At 42.9% G+C, this 22141-nt stretch overlaps 1 protein-coding gene across 4 annotated transcripts in view; it reads right to left on the bottom strand.

The window, feature by feature from the left end:
* Nucleotides 1-22141, bottom strand: part of LOC108932871 (echinoderm microtubule-associated protein-like 6) — a 90996-nt gene that overhangs the window by 31068 nt on the left and 37787 nt on the right. For all 4 annotated transcript variants that reach the window (XM_018749553.2, XM_018749554.2, XM_018749555.2 and 1 more), the window contains exons 7-17: nucleotides 18868-19069; nucleotides 17420-17557; nucleotides 9475-9731; nucleotides 7382-7594; nucleotides 6930-7097; nucleotides 6303-6409; nucleotides 3829-3947; nucleotides 1721-1907; nucleotides 1417-1522; nucleotides 380-473; nucleotides 136-236 (exon numbers count right to left, since the gene is read on the bottom strand). In XM_018749553.2, the coding sequence (XP_018605069.1) occupies nucleotides 136-236; nucleotides 380-473; nucleotides 1417-1522; nucleotides 1721-1907; nucleotides 3829-3947; nucleotides 6303-6409; nucleotides 6930-7097; nucleotides 7382-7594; nucleotides 9475-9731; nucleotides 17420-17557; nucleotides 18868-19069 (1692 nt within the window). The remainder of the gene's footprint in view (nucleotides 1-135; nucleotides 237-379; nucleotides 474-1416; nucleotides 1523-1720; nucleotides 1908-3828; nucleotides 3948-6302; nucleotides 6410-6929; nucleotides 7098-7381; nucleotides 7595-9474; nucleotides 9732-17419; nucleotides 17558-18867; nucleotides 19070-22141) is intronic.

Genomic DNA, 22141 nt, shown 5'->3' with positions numbered 1-22141 from the left:
GCCAATATATGTACCTATATTTATAAAAGTTCTCATTTACACATATGCACCTCATATCTTGTCCTGTTTATGCAAAACATCAGCAGTGTAGTGAACTTCTAGTTTTGGCATCTAGCCTCTGCAGTGACAACGTACCTGAAATTTGCCAGAAGCGAATATGCTTCATCCCCACAGTGACCAGTTTGTCCATGTGTTGGGGGTTACACTTGACTACAAACAGCTTGTCTTTGTGACCCCTGGATGGGAGCGAAAACACGTTACACACATCTTTCCAGGCCTTTTCTGGGCTGCTAACTTCATGAGAGGCCTTCTGCTTTGTAACAGGAACAAGCAGAGCCCACCACCTCTGCCTTGCAGATCCTTCCAAAAAAAAAAGTACCTTGCAGTTGCCAGTTTCTCTCCCTTCTTCCAGTCCCACACGACAATGGTGTGGTTGTCGTCAATCCCTACAGACACCAGGCTCTTCCCATCCGCTGCAAGGGAGAGAAAAAGCTGTTCATGCTCCAGCTAATCCTTTGAGCAAGAGAAACACACTTCCCTAAACATGCTGTCTCTGTCTTCCTCCACTACTCCAGATGCTGAGGGTGCAGGATCATTTATGTGGAGCGAAAATTAACGAAAAAAGCCTGGTGACACAGCTCCAAAAGAAGTGAAAGGTAAAGCCTGCTTGGATCAAAGATGACTGTTTCCTTAACCGTATGCTTGGAGCATTCTCTGGTGATACACTTTTCAGTGGAATCTGGAGCTTCCCCGTGGGGAAGGCTTGTCCATATGGTGCTAGTATAAGTAATTTGGACAAGAAAGTGCTGGCACAAATAGAATACTTTCAAACTCCCTCTTCAATTCCAAACGATGTCATTGTGTGGTAAAGGCTCAAACCAAATATGCAAACAAAAAAAATAACAAATGTGAAACAGCTGAAAGATGGAATCGTCCATTATTCACAACTAGTACACAGCAGATCTGACTTTGGACAAAAATGGGATGCTAACTCAGCTTATACTAGTGACCCTGATGACATACAATCCTAGTTCAGTTTGAGTCCATTTGCCAGAAAATAGCCCCCCCAGGCATTCAGTTAACTGCTTTGACCAGAAAATCAAGGAAACTGTCTCTTCAGCAATTCCCAGAGATCTAGGACACGTCAGTTCCCCACGTGTACTCAAACTTTTGACTGGTACAGTATGGGTCAGAACCAACCAAAAACTAAGTACATCTTAGTTTAGTAATATTTGGCTTTGGCACCCTGTTAGACTAGGAAGCCTTTCTGAGGGTTGCTGTGCCTAAAAAACACTAAGTCCACAAAGTACAAGTACCGGTCCAGTCTGGGATGGACATGATTTATTCACTCCCCTAAGCCCATGTAGCAAGAGATACCATAGCTAATGATCCACGGGTAACACCAGAGAGCCGTACCAGAAAAATCCAGTGCGCACACCCCTCTTGAGTGGTGGCCCTTCAGGAGAGACAAGCACTTCAAGGTTTGGATGTCCCACACATGGATGGCTGGATCGCGGCCCACCTGTAAAGCAACGCGTGGGAAGTACCATGTTCTCTCTGTGGGACTGAGGCTACTACCAACACTTTTTACAGCCTTTGATTTCAAAACAACAGGGAAAAATAAAAATGTGATCAGCTGCTACTGAATTCACAGAAGCAGCTTTCACTTAGGGCTAAAGGTTGTTTCCATGGAAACCAACCCAGCGGTGTGGGTTTTTACCTGACCCGTAGCCGTAAAGTCCTTGAGTGGGTGCATGGCTAGGCTGAGGATGTCATCGTCGTGACCCAGGTAGAAGCGCTGTGTGTGCTGCTGCCGATTATAGACGACGGCCACAGCGGCCACATGGTACACCACCTCGCCTGTCTGAGTGTAGAACAAGTTGTTCCGGCAGTCATAGCCACGGTAGCTGCGGGTATCATGTGGAGAGAGTGTGTAAACACACATTTACATCCATACGCTAAGATAATTATGTTGATTTATCTATTTATACAGCTGGTTAATTTTACCGTGTAAATTCAGGGTAAGTTGCTTGATCAAGAGTGGGGACGTTCTCATTGCAAGATGAGTATTTTTACCATTATGCCACCTACTGGACCAACTGCTAGACTAGTTTAAATAGGGATTTTGTTAATGAACCACAAAAAAAAGCACTATAATCCCAACACATGTATGGAGGAAGCCTTGGAAGAGGTGCATGTGAAGTCAACCAGTACTTTTGCGTTACCAGGCAACATAGATACACCATCAACAGCAGAGGAGTGAGAGCTGTGCTAATGAATTAGACAATGGGAGGTGTAGAAAGTCAGGTAACAAGAAGGGAGCTGGTTAACGCTTCACTTTGGATCCCACTAGGGCAAGGGGAACCTTTCCTAATTCCGCAGAGCTGCTCCCCGTCAGAGAACGCGGTACACAGACGACGATGTACCTCTCGTTGATAAACAGGAACTGTATGCTATTCCTGAAAAGCTGGCATGAATACTTCTAGACGAGCACTCTCAGAGAAAAAGACTCTGCATGCAGAACACCCCACTAACCTTTCTGGGCACAAAAAAAGAACGGTCAAAATAAAAAGAGAAAATCAGGCAGCAAATTGAATTTCCTGATTAATCTCCTTCTCTGTGCAGAACTTAGATGAAGCCTGCGATGAAAACGTAAGCACTATAATGCTTTTCATTTCTCAAAGCAGGTTTGGAACTTGGGGGGGGGGGGGGGGGGACAGCAGATCTGCACAGTTCTATGAAAGGCGAAGTAAAAGGAATGAGTAAGGAGTTCATTAAGGTTATCAGACTTCAAACTGCACCATTATAATATAGAGGACAAATACATGTATTCTTATTTTAGGCAACCAGTGCAACCCTTGCACTGTATTTTCCATCATTTATAATCAACAGAAACTGTCTGAAAATAAAATATTCTACAAAAATATCGTAGGGTTTTATCCAATGCCTCCTTACAGCAAATTGAGTTTCAGTCAGTGTCTTCAAGCAGGAAGAGGAGAACACTCATTTCACAGGCAAATTCTGTTTCACTGAAGCATGGAGTCTTCCAGCAGATTTCCTCTCATCCTCAAAGCACATGGGGTAGCCTACTGTCCTTTTATTACACGGTGCACTTTCAACCTATTGTCTGGAAAGACGCCATGGAGGGCTATCATTTTCCATTCACTTTAATGAACAGAAGTGACTTCTCAAGGAACCACCCATGCTGACAGGTTGCTGTGGCACTGACTGACAGGGCATGTGGAAATCTGGGCAGATCCCCTTGTGCACGGCACCGAGAGTTAATACTTTTTTTTTTGTTAAGTCCACAAAAAAATAGTCTAAAGAGAACATTAAAAATACCAGACATTATTTTCATATTTAGCATAAAAAAAGCAAAACAAATGAAAGCCCTTAATCTAAGTTTCATGGCCATTCAAACATCAGCTTTGGTATAATTTCATCCTAAACCTTTTAATATCCTCCAATGCATTCTGGGACTTCCGTTTTTTGCATCACAATAGCTATGTCCTCAGTGAGATAATCCCTACAATCTGAAAATTCCTGATCCAAATTGACCACCATTTTGGAAGCACCATCTCTATAGACCCATCTAACAAACACCCCCAGGGATGCATCCAGGAAACATCTTCAGTTGGCAGAGCTCACCTGCATGCAGCAGGAAGACCTTATTCTCATTAGTGAGCAGACCTAACCGTAGACACACCGTTTTCATGTTCCGGTAAGACTTTGCTTAAATTAGGTGAAAAGATCTCATCTTCATCCCTGGGCTGACCTTACCTACCAGCAGCGAGGAGACCACATCTGCGTCCTGAGACTTGACCTTACCCGTGGACAAACTGTAGGCGCAGCCCCTCATCTGGGACCTTCTGCCGCTTCAGTGAGCTGGCTGGTGGTCTCTTTTCCCGACTCTGCTGCCTTAGCTGGGGAAGATCCTCCTTGTACACCTATGAGGGCATATGGAAGGTGAGGCCAAGATGACAAACATTACAGTATCTGGCTGGGGATTTAGCTGCAATGCAGGGCAGGTGATTAAAGAGCCATAGAAAACAAAACAAAAAAAAGGAAACCCTGCAGAACAGACCATAGTGTACTGGTCAGAGCTGTTGCCTTTGAATCAGAACATCACACACTGCAAATCTCACCTACTGCTGTAGTACCATTTGACCAAGGTACTTACCTTAAACTTTTCCAAGAGAAATTACCCAGTATAAATGGGTAAATAATGGTAGGTACCCTAACATTTTAAATGATTTTAGAAAAGTGTCAAATAATGTAAAAGTAGCTGATAAATCTAGGAAAACCATCGCTGCTGATTGTGCTGCATTTGGAAATCAGGACATCCTCAGTGACATTCAGGGAAATAATGAAGGCAGGAGTGGATGTTTATCTAGTCTTTTATTTCCTACATTTTACCGAACATTTTATGTCTAGGTCATACATTGATCCATTTACACAAGAGTGACTGAGGTTAAGTACCCTGCTCAGGAGTACAGCCCCAACAACATCCCGCAAAACCTCCAGCATGTACCTGAAGCACTCCAGTGCCTACGAAAGAGGGCAGCCAAATCGCATGAGGTCATCGGAACTGTAGAGGAAAGGACTATTCATGGGATGATGATGTAATAAAAATATCCATCCTAACACAAGATGATCTGAAACGTTTGTGTCTTACAAGCAACCTCCTCATAATGAAAAATGATAATTATTTCATCACTTTTAATTACCTATTTAATCTTTTAAGGTATTCTAACACATTACGTTCCAAGAGTCTGGGAAGCCTTAATGTCGGCAGCTTTGGATGTCTCTCATACTGCATTCTTCACTCATCTGCATTTCCAAGCACTTCCCCTCAGCTTGTCGGGAGTGTAATTGCCCTTTTTGGAACCCCTGCTATTACCACTCAGTGCACGATGTTAAAAGGGAAAAATAAAGAGAACGGAACTTTTTGGCAGGAAAAAGATCATGTTGTAAGCTATGGCACATTCGCCTGGTGTGAAAGGATGTTTAATTGCCTATGTGACATTTTCTGGGGACAGACTTGCAGCCCAGGTCGTCTGGGTAGCTCTGCTCTTATCTGAACACAAGAACTCGGGTGTCTGCGGCCCGAGGACTTGCACAGAAAAAAAGCAGAAAAAAAGACAACTATGTTTTGTTGACACTTCTCCAAAACGACTTCAATCATTTATGCATTTGGTTGTTTATTTTATTTTTACTGAGGCAATTCAGGGTGACCACCTTGTTTTTGGGGTACTGCAACAGGAGATGGGATCCAAACCTGTCTTTCAAGTTCAAAGGTAGAGGCTCCAACGATGCCACCTGCCGCCCCCATGTGGGAGAAAAAATTGGGGCATCCTGTGCTTTTTGAATGTCTGACTAATTTTTGTTTTATTAACTTATTTGAAACAGACTTCACAGCTCACTATGGAAAGAAGCGGAGACTTCAAACTCTTATCGGCCCGGAACGCAGACATCGTTCGTGCTTGGCAAAGCGGTGGGGGGGTAAACTGCATGAAAACAGTACTGGCACGGCAACAAACGTGAACACAGCTGCCTTGTGCAGATAAGAGGGGGGAGTGGTAACTTGTGGATGCCGGGGTGCCCGCAGACTGTCGCTGAAGAACAGCGTGCTACTTAGCTGAGATTGCATATAAAGCTCCAGATAAGATATTGGAATGGCCCAACATTTATCTGTCCTTCCCGTTGGGTTGACCGCTGCTCCAGTCACATTGCAAAATACAGAAATGGTTCCCTTTTCCACCTTGTGTCAGCTTAGAGGATGCAACAAAATTGAGATGTTTGAACTTATGTCCGTCTGCATGTGGGGTTGGACTTTTCCATCAGGATTATGCTTTTGTGTTATTGCCCTAAAGTTTTGTTAGCACACTGAAAAGTACAATAACCCCTTCAAGGAAACATCCCTTAAAAAACAAACTCTCGTGTACCTATGCTTGTTGAGGAACTAGCTTTTTTGTTCCAAGAAACAAACTAAGGATGATTTTTATTCTAAATTTTTGGTCCGCAGCTCTGGAAAACAGCAGGGTCCGCATAAAAGAGACCCGAATCACACTGGAATCAATTTAAACTTCTCTAATGTTTAATTCATTTATGCCAAAGTTAAAATCTTCCAGATTTTGTCAAATTGCCATCAGGGGATTATACAACAAACTGAAATATACAACATATAAAATAAACAAAGTACCACCAACTGGCTGCTTTTTCATCTAAGGCACATGCATAATTTATATCAAATAAATCTAATCTCAAAAAAGAGCGCGCCTGTAATGAGTGCTCTCACATACCTGGCGGTCATAGTTTATTTGCGCTTCTTGCTCAATATCAGAGTCCAGCTCAGGGACATCAGAGAGGTCGGAGTCAGATTCCTCACTGTATGAATCGGCGTATCCCTCTGGAAGGAGACAGATGCATTATGAGAGACATGGGTATGGGACCCAGTACAGGACCCTGTGGCACTCCCATTGCTGACCTTTACTCTGTTTATCCACCGTGTCAGTTTCCCCTCACTGTGCCAGAACAAAGCTGAACTAAAGGAAAAGTTACAGCCTCCCAGACAGCTCGTCTTCATCATTTAGTGACGGGATTATGGTCTAATGGCAGCAAGTTATTCAGGGAATACAAAAAAAAAAAAAAAGCTTATCAAGCGGCAATATGCATATGCATCTAATGAATATTTCAGTACCCACAAAATATGGTTATGCATGCAAATTTCACAAGTTTCCACGGCAATGTGCCGCGAATGATTCCTGGAGGATTGCTTGTGAAATGTTAATGGAATTCTCAGCTGCAGAGAACAGAGGAAACTCGGCTTGCTTTGAAAAATAAAATGGGGGCTTGTTGCAGACGGCATTCTAAATATTTCAGCTCAGGTATAAACTGTGCGCAGTCATATAAGCTAATGGGGTTTCTACCTTGAAGAAGGGGTTCCAGGACGCCGTTCATGATTCCCTCAGGCAAGAACCTCCACTGGAACACAGAGTGGTCTGCTCCCCCTGTGCTCAGAACCCACTGCAGGTCATGTGACCAATGCACATTGGTCACATGGGCTGAATGCCCAATGTACTTCTTGAATTTTGCTCCTGCACCAAAAAAAAAAAATCTAGAAATTAGGAGCAACAAGAAATGGACCCCAGAAGGAAAGAGCACAGTTAGAATTATTTTCATATTACATTTTACATTTATTCATTTAGCAGACACTTTTGTCCAAAGCGATGTACATCTCAGCAAAAGTACAATTTATGCATTACATTAAGAGAAGATTACAATAATATGGGTAATTAAAGACTATGAACACCATAGTTACCACTGAAAGCATGAGAAAGGTTTAAGAGCATAAGGAAGAAGTTAATAGAAAGAATCTGACCTTTCTTCAAGCAGGGGAAACGGAATAGTTTGACAAGCCCAAAGTCATCCCCCGTCACCAACACAGCGTGGTTATAGTTGGCATCCACAGAGTTGATGTCATTGACGTTTGTGTACTTGGGCCAGATGCCGCACACTTCTGGACCGATCACACATGTCCATGATGCCCAGTGGATTCCCTTGGTCTCCTCCTTGGTTGTTATATGTTTCCCAGCTTTGAGGGAAAGGGTGACAAATGTCTAATGCAACATAGACACTTTAGTTTCACTGAATGTCCACAGTAATAGAAAATATAATTTTAAAATGATGTTTTACAGTGTTGGCAGTTGCTAAGAAACAACATGTTTAAGTGCATAAACAAGTCAACCTGGGTGCACTAATAAGATACAAATCTAGAAAATAAAAACAAACATTTAGTACAAAGAAAACAAAGTTTAGAGACATTTCCACCTTTTTTGACCTGCCATATGTTCTCAAAACCTGCTGCGATGTTGCTCCCCAATTAGCTGTGCCCTCACAGAGTTAACGGTTATCCAGTTGGGATGAATGATACTGAATAATGACAATAATGGTTGTAGCTCTCTACGTTTTGTGATCTGCAACCTCGACAGAATGATATATTTGTTTTTTGCTTTTGTAGTCCTGTTTGTCAAATGTGTTGGTGGAACAGTTCTAAGAGACACAAGTATATCTCCATGCCAGGTTGATGGTCTCACACTGAATGCTGTTATTTTTTTTATCCATTTGTACAAGGCTAATAGAAAGAGGCAGAGAAAATGACCTGACAAAAATGTCATGAACATCATCAGACATTGTCCAAAAGCTGGCATCAACTATGGCGATTCAGATTTGACAATTGTATTTATTCTGTTTATAAATAAAATAAACACACAAAGCTGGGTTATTCAGGCCATGTGCAAAAGACTGAGGAGTAACTCCGAGTTGTGTATCACTTTGGACACATATTTGCTAAATGGGGACAACTGGTAGTGCAATGGTTTCCGCTGCTGCCTTGGACCCCAAGGTTGCAGGTTTGATTCCCACCTCCAGCTGTAGCACCCTTGAGCAAGGGACTTACCCAAAAAGTGCTCCAGTAAGATTAACAGACTGCATAAATGGGTAAATAATTGTAAGTAGCTTTGGACAAAAGCATCAGCTAAATATATAAACGTAAAGTATTGAGTATCTTCTGGCGAGTATCCTTCCCCCAGTCCCCAGCAACAAAAACAAAGCCAACGATGGGAATACACCTAGAGAGCTACAGGGTAAAAAATTTCCTTAATGCCAATAAATGGGCTCAGGCTTCATCAGCACTGGTCTGAAGCTGATGGTGACGGCTACTGAGTTGAGCTGACAAGCGCATCACAGGTAACAGGAACACTGGAAAGAAAAAACGCCTAAGCCATGCGCAGATTAGGACTCTTAAAAACAGAGACACCAAGTCGCCAGACATTATGAAAGGAATCACAAGGCTGTCATGAAAGCAGACACACAAAGATTGCTTCCTTTCACATTCCCTGGAAGCAAACAGGATCAGCTGAAAGCTTGCTGCAATATAGAATATATCTTCACAAGTTGGAAGTCAAAGCGGAGGTTTTTTACCTGCTAGCATGTCACAAACAAGCACAGCTTTGTGCAGTTGTGTATTTCTGCTGTTAGTAGTCAAACTTCACCATGTATTACCTCTCAAAGGCTCTTGGCCTTAGCGAGAGATCAATTAAGTGCAGTTATGCAGCAATGGCCACCGAACAAACCATGTCACTAAAAGCTTTTATCGAAGATGCAAGACTTCCTGTACTAATGAATTACAGATATTTTTCAATTCCAATTTATTTTTTGTATAGCTCTCCTTGCAGGTTTGCCTGAAAGTCCTTCACCCAGAAACAAAGTGTGTCACAGCAGGAATATTTACTTAAGGACAGGGAGTGTATGATACAGGAAATTGATACAAATATAGTATCAGCTGTTGTTATAAACCCCTTGGCAGAAATTCAGGAAATTCAGCATCTTAAATTTACCTCTTTATGATGGAAATTTTTCTCCCTTCCCTCATAGCAACTCCATCCACTTGTGGAAAAATCCTTGGCTACTCACAGGGCATCCTGTAGAAGAGTCTCTCCCCGGCACCATCGTTCGTCTGTAGGTACTTGCTGTCCACGGACCAGTCAAGGTGCGTGATGAAGCTGGAGGAGCGGCTGCACTCGCCCACCTTCTTGTAGCGCTGCGCCACCGCATAGATATCCACCAGGCCATCGTTGGAACCCACCGCAAGGTACGCGCCATCAGGGGAGAACTTCATCTCATGGATAACCTCCTTCCTGTCCTTGATGTGGACCACCTCCGTCATATCCCTGGGAGTTAGAACATCACCCTCACATCATGCACCTCCTTTACGCTACTGCCAACAACACCCAGAGCCACCCAGCATGCTTCTTCTCTCAATTACTGGGCTGAATACCCCCAAAAAAAAAAAAAAAACCACTTGGTGTTGCCAGCACAGCTTGATAATTAAGCCCAGGTTTTCTATCTTTGACACAGGCTGCCTGGGATCAAAAAGGGCTTGTATCTTTCTTGGCAACTTACTGCAATGTCAATAATGCATTTGCAGAATGCATATCATTCCACTCAGACACTAGGATGTTAGTTATATGTAACAAGTCAGAACAAAACTTTTTTTTTTTTTAAACAATAAACAAAAACAAAATTATGGAATTGCAGCTTTCATAGGGGCATGGTATCATACAGTGTGCAAATGCTGAGGGAATATCTAATGTGTTAGCTATAATGTGCTGTCCCTGTAAAAAATATGACCTAATGTGGGTATTTGCTTTTTTCTGGTGAGCAGCAAGTACAAGTTGACTGGTGTCAAGCATCAAACCACCTCTGCACATGAGCAGACAGCACCTGGCTTGAGCCACCTGAGCACCATGAGCAGATGGGGAGGGCTCTTTCGTCCTTGTAATGACCCCCCCAGAATTCCTGCAAATCTGACATCCTTGGTGTCCCCTGCTGAAACCGTCTATCATTTTCTGCAAGGAAGGGAACACCACTTCCTCTGCTGTACCAGCCGCTTCTCAGTTCCCACACCAATAATGTGCTCATTACACATTTTGCAGGATTCATCTTTTTGATGTGGAGCTTTCTATGTATTTCACTAGCAACAAATGAAAAAAATAAATATCCAGCTGCATCAATGGGAAAATAATCATAGGCAGCTTAACTAACATTGCAATGAGCTTTGGAGAAAAGTGCCAGCAAATAAACGTGAATAAACTAAAATGCAAAGGACATGTGGATAGGGCAGTGTGTATTTGCGTTTCTTGCCAAAAGGGAGACACAGGCACAGCGTGTGCTAGATGCACACTCAATTGTCCAGACTTACACCCGACACAGTTGCTATTTCCAGCTGGTTGTACGAAATCATAATGGATCTTCCTGAGCGCGTGACACAAATTGCCTTCTAAATGGCGACATTTAGCGCTGACCTTTTCTGACCTTTCTCCCTTTCCAGCGACACCCAACCCTCCCCAAAGGAGATGATCTCGAAAACAACTTCTAAATCAAAATGACAGCCAATAAATGAATTCTACAAAAAAAATAAAAGAACAAGTATTTGATGTCCGTTTGCTTGATCCTCGGAAATCTATTACATAGGATTTGCAGCATCCAGAGCAAAGCCCTGACAGAGATGGAGTAATGTGCCACATACACTCTGGAATACCAATTTGAGGAACACAGAAAAAGCACCACAGTAGCTTCACAAACTGACGGAAGCCAACCGATATTCTGATTTCATGGGCTCAGCTTGCATTTGTTGGGATCCACTGGTTGAGGGAATAAGGAACTGACCAGAAAGGTTCAAATCCCAGACTAAAGAGCGCTGTTGTACCTTTGAGGAACACACTTAACCCGAACTTCTTCAGTAAAATACACCACGGAGTAGAAAAGGAGACGGTAAAACTTTAGTCGAGCTAACAGACAGAAACATCTACTCAAGAAATACACAAGAACAAAGAGTGTCAAAGTTGTGAATCTAATTCATCCCTCCTGAATGTGTGAATGGCAATAAAAACGAAGGCAGACTTCAGAACGCCCACACGCTGGGAGCCGGGGGAGCCTCATATTCAACTTTCTGCGAAGGCTTTTTGAAGAACTCTGAAGAAGCTGTGTGATTGCAAGACAATGCGAAATCTCAAGTGCCTACAGTGTGCTGAGCAACGACACACCTTGTCAAAGGGTATCTTATGTTCATGCTAAATTTTTCAATACATTGAAAGATGTATTCATTGTAAATCATTTCCTATAGGTATATTTCATATAAATCAACTGCAACTTCAAGTTACTACCCACTGTTGTGAGTTTTTTAAGAAAAATTTTGTCCTCATAAAGCAACTTCTAGACAACACCATTATTTGCAATAAAGGTTGAAAAAAATACTGGATGTGAAAAAGAGCTGCATTTTTTCATGTCTCAGTTTATGAAAATAGAGTGGTGGCTCTAAACACAAGGGCAATATTATGAAGATTATTAAGTTTTCTGTGCCTACTCCAGTTTTTGAGATCATCACATAACATTCCTGCAGTACCAGTGCCTCCAAGTGCAAGGATGACAACAGCAATATGCTAGTTCAGATCCCTGAAATTGTTATCTCAGGGCAATTTTCCGATAAGGCACAGAAAACGTTCAATATCTGTTCCCTTGGTGATAAGATGATGCAACATGGACAGTGATGTTAACATGGATACATTTAAACTTTTAACTGGAAGATTAACGCCCCCAAATAATTTTGCGGGGAGAAGAGAAGGAAAAAAAAAAAAAAAAAAAAAAAGTAATGCTTGCCTCAAGTCGTCTTTAAATGTAGACTTTAAAATTCTTTCGTTCCACATTGTTGCACAAATGCTACAGTAAAATATTAAAATGTATATGATACATGCAAATATTAAAAGATAATACAGCATATAAGTCATACCTCAGTACATGAGCCCTTAATTGATGGCAATTTCCTTCTACGAGCAATTAAAATATGTACCTTAAATTGTACTGACAAGCCGTTTCTTAAAGTTACAAGAAATTCTAAAAACCGTTTTCATGATGTTGAGGAATACACAAAGAGCAGGAGCACCATGAAAGCCATCACACCGTCCCTTTTCACAGTGGGGAGGGGGAACATAAAAAGGTTAGGAAAAGCCTTCAAAGCCTTTTTCTCCTATCTGCGTTCTCATCGCCCTCGAGATAATTATTGCACATTTTATGCATTTCATTTTTGTTAATTAAACATTAAAACACACATTACATTTCCACCTATTGTCAGATGATGTTTTTGTTTGCTGGTCACTGCATTATACATCTCCCACAACCATTTTCTGTGTCTCCAAGGCAATAACTCCACTTCACATCCAAGCCTGTCTATCTGCCTCCCCTGAACTGCAGTCTGTTACATCACTTTACAGAACAGCCCTACAATGGCATCCTAAAACTTAATAAACTCTATTTGGCTGACACCTTTGTCTAAGGTAACTTTCAGTGTTAGATTATCAACTTTACAACAATCATCCATTTATACAAAAGTGTACACTTATTGTATCTATTCAGGGTAAATACCTTGACTCAGGGCACTACACCAGTAGTGGAATTGTGTGCGGTGATACAAGAACCAGCTGGCATTTCATTGGTTAGAGCTGCTGCCTTTGCACCCAAATGTCACAGGTTCGAATCCCACCTCCATCTGTAGTACCCTTGATCAAGGCACTTACCCTGAATTGCTCTAGTAAAATTACCCAGCTATATAAATGGGCAAATAATTGTGAGCAGCTTAACATTTAAAGTTCTTTTGGAGAAAAGCCTCAGGTAATTGAATAAATGTCCTGTGTTACCGGGTAGGCTCCAGTTCCCCACGACCCCCGTATGGGGCAAGCGGTTCCGAAAATGTGTGTGTGTGTGTGTGTGTGTGTGTGTGTGTGTGTGTGTGTGTGTGTGGAACCATAGAGATCTTCTTAGGAACAACATATTACCTTATATTTGTGCTCTGTGAGTCATTACAATAAACCGTGGACAATGTTCAATAGAGAAATGTATAAGGAACAGTGAAAGCAGTGGAAAAATATTGGGAGAGGGTGTTTTGCTCTCTCTATCCAGCAACATAAAATAAGGTTGACAAATAGTCCTTCATGCAACTTTGTGGAGAAGCCAAAAAACAGACGGTGAAAAATGCAAATTCTTTTTACCTGTAAGGAAACTGAGTAGCTTTACCTGCACATAAAAAACGGTTTTTGTTGAAGGAAATATTCTGTTCCAATGGAACTCAGTCTGACAGGGAAGCATCTCTTTTTATTCCTCTCCAGATTTTGCACAGAGGACAAAATAAAAGCAAGACAACCAGACACTTCACAAATATCCCCTCAATTAGTTCCTTCCCTGTGGCGAAGCCCCTTCAGACAAACAGAATGCAATTAACACAGAGCTGGCAGAGAACATCTCCACTTCCCACCAGTCACCTATGTGTCACAGCCTGCTTCTCCAAGCAAGGCTTCCTAGGATCAGCGTCAAGCATCCTGATCGATACCATAGAGCACTTACTATCTGGTACCCGGACCTGGATTTGCAGGCACAGTGGGCCGCGACAGTGCCTGGGCAGCTAATTGATCTCGGTTGGTTGCTTACTGTAACAGTCACGTTTGATCCTATCTGTTAATAGTCAGTTCTACTTTAAGGAAACCAGATGCTGATGTGAACGAGACAGCAGAGGCAGTCGGGGAGCTCGTCTCGCCCCAGGCAGGCACAAATCAGTGGACAGGCCCAGCAAGCTGCCAGCTCTCCTGCTCCTCTTGGGAGAAGACTGTAATTGCTCTGGTAAAAAAGGAGAAGTTACCATTTCAAGTTGACCAAGTGTAGAACAAGGGAAGAAAAATTAAAGTGCCTTGTGTATTCCTCTTGTCCTCATAACTCAAGGCAATCCGACCCATAATCACAGTAATTCCCACCATGGCAAAACTCAGAAAGCATTTAACTCAGAAAAATGGTGAGTTTACACTCACCCCCCCCATAGAACAGGGGAAATTCAGTTTAGTGAAAAATAGGTATCCGCTGGCTCACGTAAAGATACTTTTGCTCCATATCGCAGGACTGTTGCTGTTTATATGAATCATTTTAACCATTGTGATGTGATGGAGACATTGGGCAGAGTTTAAGCTGCTGGTTATTTTATAAACCTCAGATTTTTTTTTTTAAATTAAAAAAGTCAATCATCCAACAGGGCAATTTCACAGAACAAAATAGGCCTGTAGCTCTGTGCTTATTACCATTTGGCTCTGCATTTTATTTTGCTTCTAGCTTTACCACTTGCTTGTAGGTTGAAGCACAACCCCACTGACACTTTAAATATTTTGGAATATTTTGTCATTAACTAAACATTTTGGAATCTCATTGCATGATTTCATTTAGCTGATGCTTTTTTTTTCCCCAAAAGGGACTTACAATGTTAATCTACTAACAATTATTTATACAGCTGGGTAATTTTACTGGAGCAATTCAGGCTAAGTACCTTGCTCAAGGATACTACAGGTGGAGGTGGGATTCAAACCTCGGACCTTCGGGTCTAAATGCAACAGCTTTAACCGTTACACTACCAGCTGTCCCGTATCATCAGTCAGTAAAGTAAAACACCAAACAAAGTGGTAACATGTAAAGCAAAGTGAAAAGAAGCAAATAAATACATCTGCACATTAACTGATTTTACACTGATTTATCAATAATTCATTAATTATCATTTCATTATCAATATACTGATTTTCTGAAATTTATTGGTTAATTCATGTAATTTTTTTCCCCATGTAGTTATTCTTTATCAATGTGTTTAATCTTATCGGCTCATTATTAATAGATTACCAATTTGCTTTTGATGTGCCACTAGTCCTGCATGCTTTAAAAGAGGGAAACCTGCATGAGGTTTTTCAGTCAAACTTACACATCCTTATCATATGAACTGCACAACCCCTTCAGGCAAAAACATCCATCCATCAAAAGCTACGCATTTACAGCAACAGCATCAACAAGATATTTGATGCCATCTCATCAGCTACACTGCAGAATCTCAGAACAAAGTATATTGGATTATATGTATTTAGATGTTTACTATATATTCCAGATAAAACTAATATAGTGCAATGTATGTTATAGTTGCGTTTCTATAATACGTTGCAGCGTCTTTCTTAATGTGCTCCTAGATCACTGATTACATTTACACACACAGTCTGAAACCACTTGTCCCGAGTAGGTCGCAGCGAACTGGAGCCTAACCGGGCAACACAGGGTGCAAGGCTGGAGGGGGAGGGGACACACCCAGGACAGGACGTCAGTCTGTCGTAAGGCATCCCAAGTAGGACTCGGACTGCAGACCTGCCAGAGAACGGGACCCGGCCAAACCCGCAACACCACCACTCCCCAATTACGTTTATTCATTTAGCTTTCTCCAAAGCAACTTACAATGTTAAGCAACTTGCATCTATTTATCCATTTGCACAGCTGGATAATTTAACTTGAGGAATTCAGGGTAAGCACCTTGCTCAAGGGTACTTTATATTTAAAAAAAAAAAAAAAAAATCATTTTTTTTTTTTTTTTTTAAATGTTCTCTTTTCTCCTGCCTGGCTTCACCTTTGTGTATGGATGCTTATTCAGGGAATCTCCCTGAGCTCCTGTAGTGTGTTAATTGCAAGACCTAAAACATAATTCATCAATAATATCAGTTCATGCATATAATGAGCTATAAGATGTCAGCTTGCACATAACCTTTACTTAAACACTGAAAGACGTGTAAACAACCATGTCTGAGTGTTGGACATGCAAGGCTGCACATATCTGGCGTTTGCCGCATAACTAGGGCACCATGATTGGCTGATGGCTCAAGCGTAAGAGCGGGGGCCGTTTCGGCAGCACTGACGGTTGAGTGGCAGTCAAGCATCAAATCACAGGCTCACAAATCAGCTTTATGACTCTGCTTTGGGATGAAGATAACAAATCCAGCCAGATGCCACGGTATTCGAGGCTAAGATGATGCCAGCAAGAGCTGCTCTCTCCAAAAAGCAGCACAGAGATCTCCTGCGTCAAGAGGTATCGATCAACGGCACTTTAGACCCTTTTCCATTTCCATTAACTAATTGCAATTCAAGGAAACAATGAATTAAGACTCTGCCCTTAAGCCGGAATACTTTCAATTAAAACAGCAGTTATGAAAGTTGATTTTCTAAAGGCCACTCTGTGAATTTGGAGCGCTCTCCCAGAACCACGCTCTCCACGGCTGTCAGTGTTTTATCAAAATGTTTTGACAGAAGATGTCAAGTTGCCCGGGATGTTCAGCAAACTGTTTGGTGAATCACCAGCAATGTTTCAAAACGCTTCTCCCCCTATTATGACGTAGAAAACTATTGTGCAGAAAGAGTTGTCAGTGTTTCACTCAGTAAGATCGGGCTCCCTCTTCCACCGGCTGACAAGACCATAAAAAGGCGAACGTATCAATAAAGAAACGACTTGCACGATTTACTTGAACAATAAATATGGCAGTAAGAATACAATCACCTGTCAAGCTACTGCTGCGCTGCTTCTCATACTTGATGTTCATAACAGAATAGTTTTAGAAAAACAACTACAGTACAATGTGACCTGAAAAGTGCATCAAATTTTTATCCAGGACATATATTATTCATGAACTTCAGCTCCTTTTTAGAGACAGCAGGGTTTTTATGTTATTCCGAGACAATTTTGCACTGAACTCAGCCAAAGCTGTTTCCACACACACACACACACACACACACACACACACACACACACACCATTTCAATATGTGGGATACACCTGATTAATACAATTTTTGTTACTTGTGCCCAGTTTTATATGACACTCTAAAAAGACATACAGGAACTTAGAGCATAAAAAATAAAAAAACAATGAGAAAAAAGGATTTTTTTTCAGCTCCTCCTAAAATGGGCATCAGTAGTGACAATCTGTGAACAAATCAGTGGGTGGGGCTTGTACAGTGCTGTTTACCTGACACGGAGTACGGTGAAGGATCCATCCTTCATACCCAGGGCCAGCTGGGAGCCATCGCTGCTGAAGGCCACGCTCCGCACTGCCTCCTCCATGTTGCAGCGGGCGATAAGAGCGTGGTCCACAAGGCTCCACAGCCTGGGGGTACAAACACAGCACAATGCAACACAGCAGTCACTCAGGACTGCGCCACAGCCAAGCAGCCTGGCAACACTCTGATTTACTTAATCTCAGAAAAGACTAATGTATGGCAGTAGGGGTTTACCACAAACATAAAAACTTGGTTCCTATAATTAAGGAGAGAAAGAACACAGCTTAAATTCAAGACTGAAAATATACATTTATACTCGAAACCACTGTTTTCTTACATTTTTCACCATGGTGGCTCATAACATTTGGGCACTGTGCAATTTACAGTTATTTACCCATTTATAGAACAGGGTAATTTTTATGCTATATCAATTCCAGGTAGGTACCTTGATCAAGGTTACTACAGAGGAGGTGGGCTTCAAACCCAGGTTCTTATTAGACTGAATGGCCACATTACTATAATCGCTAAACTCGAAGATCTTACTTATCAGTGTTCATTTCTCACATTACAGTGTGCTCTCCAGACCTTTTTTCTGTTATCAGATTTGCCTGATAAGGAGCTTCTTGTGGTGTTTGCTATGCTGTTCATCACACTGACAATGTGGTCACATTCTCAGAATGCTATGCGAATGCTCCCCATCGGCCCTGTTCATGTCTCAGTGGTACCGACATGCAACTGTAGCAGATGCTGTCATTGCACGTCGCCGTCTGAAATTCATTCAGGAAATTTCCTTGTGTTGTCACACGGGCAAACACCTGAGTAAACATGACCATGCAGGCCCCCTGAATCCACAGGAGACGTGCTTCTCCAGAGGATGTTGTGCTTGGCGAGCTGGCAGCTATATACGCAGCAATGGCGGGGTCTGTCACGCAGCGCCCACAATACGCCCACGCAGCCGCGCGGTCGGCAGGACCCGAGGCTTCTTAATTGGGCCCGCAGCAGCGCAGCTCTGCTAATAAGGGCTGGAATTGTGTATCCTGGGCAGTACTGGGGTCACAATTAAGGCTGACCCTGCCAGACTGTTTCCACGACAAGTTCGCTCATTACCCACCCAACTCTCTGCGCTTCTGCTTTGATAATGCAAGATTAAAGGCATGGAATACTCTTATATACAAACAGTGGATGTAGAAAGTATTCACCCTCCCCGACAGCTACCACAATTTGTTGTTACAACCAAAAACACATTAGAACTCGATATTTATACTGTATATTGTTCGATGGCTCACTTTTTGAAAGATCCACAGATCTACAAAAACACAGTAGCATTTACTGGTTGGCAGTTTACTTTCAATTTGCTGGATTACACATTTACCTGTAGACAGGTACTAGGGATGGAGGGCGGGAAGATCATGCTGACCTGACAGAGCGGTCGTCACTGCCGGTGACGGCCAGGGGCTTTTTGGGGTGCACGTCTAGGGCCCAAAGCTCTCCTTCGCAGTGACCCTGCATGATGAGCAGTGGCTTGTCCCGGTCCCGCACCATCACCTCGAAGATCTCGCTGTCCTGTGTGCCCGCCAGAATGCGGTCTGCCTTCCAGCACACGCTGCGGATGGACAGCCCTGCACCCAGAACAAGGAGGGACAGCACATCAGCGAGGGAATGGAGCAGGATCACAAAGGAGGTGTCAAAAAACACCTGTGGAAATAAACTGCTGTATTCCATAAAGACAAACTCATGGTGTAAAAGGACCGAAAAATAGATCTACTACCGTGTTTAAGATCAACTTGGATAAAGCCCTCAGGCTCCTTTCGCTCCATGTCATCCTTGTCAATCACGTCAGCTTGCTGACTGACAGCAGATGGAAAAACAAAAACAAGCCTGATGTTCCCTTACAGTCCTTTCGCAGCCAGCAAAACGACCGGTTGGTGCCGAAGATTTGATTCAAAGAGATGGAAACGCTACTGTGTGAACAGCGTGGGGGGGTTTGGGGGTGTGTAGGTGCTGCAAGATTGATCGCTCGCGTTGGTGTCTGGATGTCGGCTCGATGTAAGATTTGTGGGGGTCAGCGTGAGAGGTGCAGCAGCAGCCGCCCAACACCACACAGATGACCTTGCTGCCACCTGTCAGCATCCAGGACAACGTCACAATCACGTCATTGCGGCGCTCACACAGAGGAGGCACGGAGCTGCAGCACTGCAGGTCCTGGGAGGCGCGCCGCTCACTTAGACTTGTGGCCTCACAGGACCTGGCGGCACCCGAGTGCCCTCGTAATTACTGCCAATTAATTACTGTCACCAGTCAGCCAAGTCATCAGACAGGGCACCAGACAGCCAGAAGTATGGAGGACCTAGGGTTTAGAAAGGGGCAGAAGTGGCAGAGGCCACATCATTGGGGACATCAGCTGGTGTCACATATTAAGAGCTTGCCAATCCACCAGGCAGCTGGGGGGGGCACTTCCCCTTTCTCAAGCCCACCACATGAACAGGAGAACACATGTGCTGCTTCCAGGACACACTGCTGATCTAATCCAACCCTATGCCTTGTGATACCTTGGGTATAAAACAAGCTAAACAAGGGTAATGGGGTCTCCTGTTGATTCACAGGCAGTGGGAGACGGGGATTGGGAGGGAGCTCGTTACCGGAGGACACCGCCGGCACCCACGAGCCAGACAGTGCTGCTCCCTACTATAAATGGCATTCCCTGGAAGTCACTCTGAAAGGATGCAGCCTGCAGATTAATTCCCACACACTTCCGCAGAAAAGGTCAAGCATTAATATTCAGGGCACCCCGGGGGGAGAGTGCCGAGTGTGTTTTTAAGAAGCCCTGCACCTCACCGTGCTGCAGTATAATGTGCCTTATGAGCACTGTGCATGTTGTGCAACATGGGCATGAGGATCTTTGGATGCATTTTACATGCTGATGCTACTCATTTCCACTAGTGGGTGTTTACTGCAGCAATTTTAAATACTTTACTCTGGGGTACAATGGCAGATTCAGCTCCTCAACAATGAGACACACACGTGTTCCAAATGGCTGCGGTGAAATTCACATCTGTGCAGGTTTGTACAATTTCTAAGCACTCTAATTTGCATAGAAGTGTTTCCTAAGAAAAATGGTAATAATAAAACTACAGTCATAGACAGAAAACTACTGAGTGGCCATCAGAGAGAACAAGTAACATTGTAATGACACAGGCACATCACATAAAACTGCTTTGCATGCAGCTCCTAGGCTTAAAAATATAACAGGACTAGAAAACTGTTTGTTATTCATTTTGGTTGTAACTCAAAAGTTACCTTCACTGCTTTTTTTTTTTTTTTTTAAAAAAACTGTGTCCAACTGAAGCAGACAACCCTTGATTTATTTATGGGTTGGTTCTGTAAAAATTTTCCACCTGCAGCTGTAGTATGAAAATCAAATCCGCGACCTTTGGGTCCAAAGGCAGTAGCTCCGATCACTATGCTACCAACAAATTAAAAGAAAATCTAAATTGCATAAAATAAAAATACATTTTTTCCACAAACTGATACTCAATGCCAACAGTTGACTAATCTACCCATAAACATGTACAGCTCTCATCTTGTTAATGATCACTAATTGAAAGTCAAGATCACCAGCCATGGGCTGTAAACATGGTGAAAACAAGTTGAATTCAGGTCGCCCTGGACTCATACTATTTAGCATGCATTTTACCGCATGGCAGGTAAAGAGGTCTACCAGAAATTTTAAGAAATACATAAGCGAAAAAGTGAAAAATGTTCCTGTCTTTGACAATTCCTAATTTCACCATTTCTAACACATGGTGGTAATTTATACCAGCTTGTTTGCTCTCAGGGTGGCGCACTGGGTTGGACCGGGTCCTGCTCTCCGGTGGGTCTGGGGTTCGAGTCCCGCTAGGGGTGCCTTGCAACAGACTGGCACCCTGTCCTGGGTGTGTATCCCCCCCCCCCTCCAGCCTTACGCCCTGTGTTGCCAGGTTAAGCTCTGGCTCCCCACGACCCCAACTGGGACAAGCGGTTCAGAAAATGTGTGTGTGTTTGCTCTCAGGACCTTTATTCCTGAGCCCCAAGTAGACTCTAGCTTGGAGCACTCAGAATGTGGGCTCTTCATTTCCACACACTCTGCTCTTGACATCAAGCGCTGCTCCCAGGACTCAACAGATGTCAGCTAATGATGGTACGAGATGCCAGTTGTACACAGCAACCTAATGAAGGTTATTTATCCCCCATACAAGAGGGCAGGAGCAAGGCCCCATTGCAAGTTAAGCAGCTGAGCATGACAGACTGCATGGGAGGCCACCTGGAAAGAAGGCTATTAGCACACTAGAAGTGGCGTCCAATCACAGGCATCATGATGGCACCATTCATCAAAGCCCCGCCCCTGTCACTTACCTACGAGTCTTTCTTGGGACTCTGAATACATTCACAAAATGTATGTGATTTGATCCCAACACAGACGTGGCTGGTTAAGAGTCAAGTACCTTTGAAAGATGTCGACACAGCTTTGACTCTAATTTTTACTATATTATACAGTCAGTCAATCTCCAATAATCAGACTTTGGGCAACTGATTAACTGATATTGCAGTTTTGCATTTCCCCATTACTCTTACTTGGGGAACATTTGGCTCAATATTCAAAATTCAAGAAAAGCAAAAAAAAAACACACTTGAAAAAGTTGCAAAGAAAAATC

The sequence above is a fragment of the Scleropages formosus genome, chromosome 4, assembly GCF_900964775.1.
Source record: "Scleropages formosus chromosome 4, fSclFor1.1, whole genome shotgun sequence".
NCBI classification, from domain to species: Eukaryota; Metazoa; Chordata; class Actinopteri; order Osteoglossiformes; family Osteoglossidae; genus Scleropages; species Scleropages formosus.
Note: the sequence above shows the minus strand (reverse complement) of the source record. Positions and strands in the feature narration are given on the sequence as shown.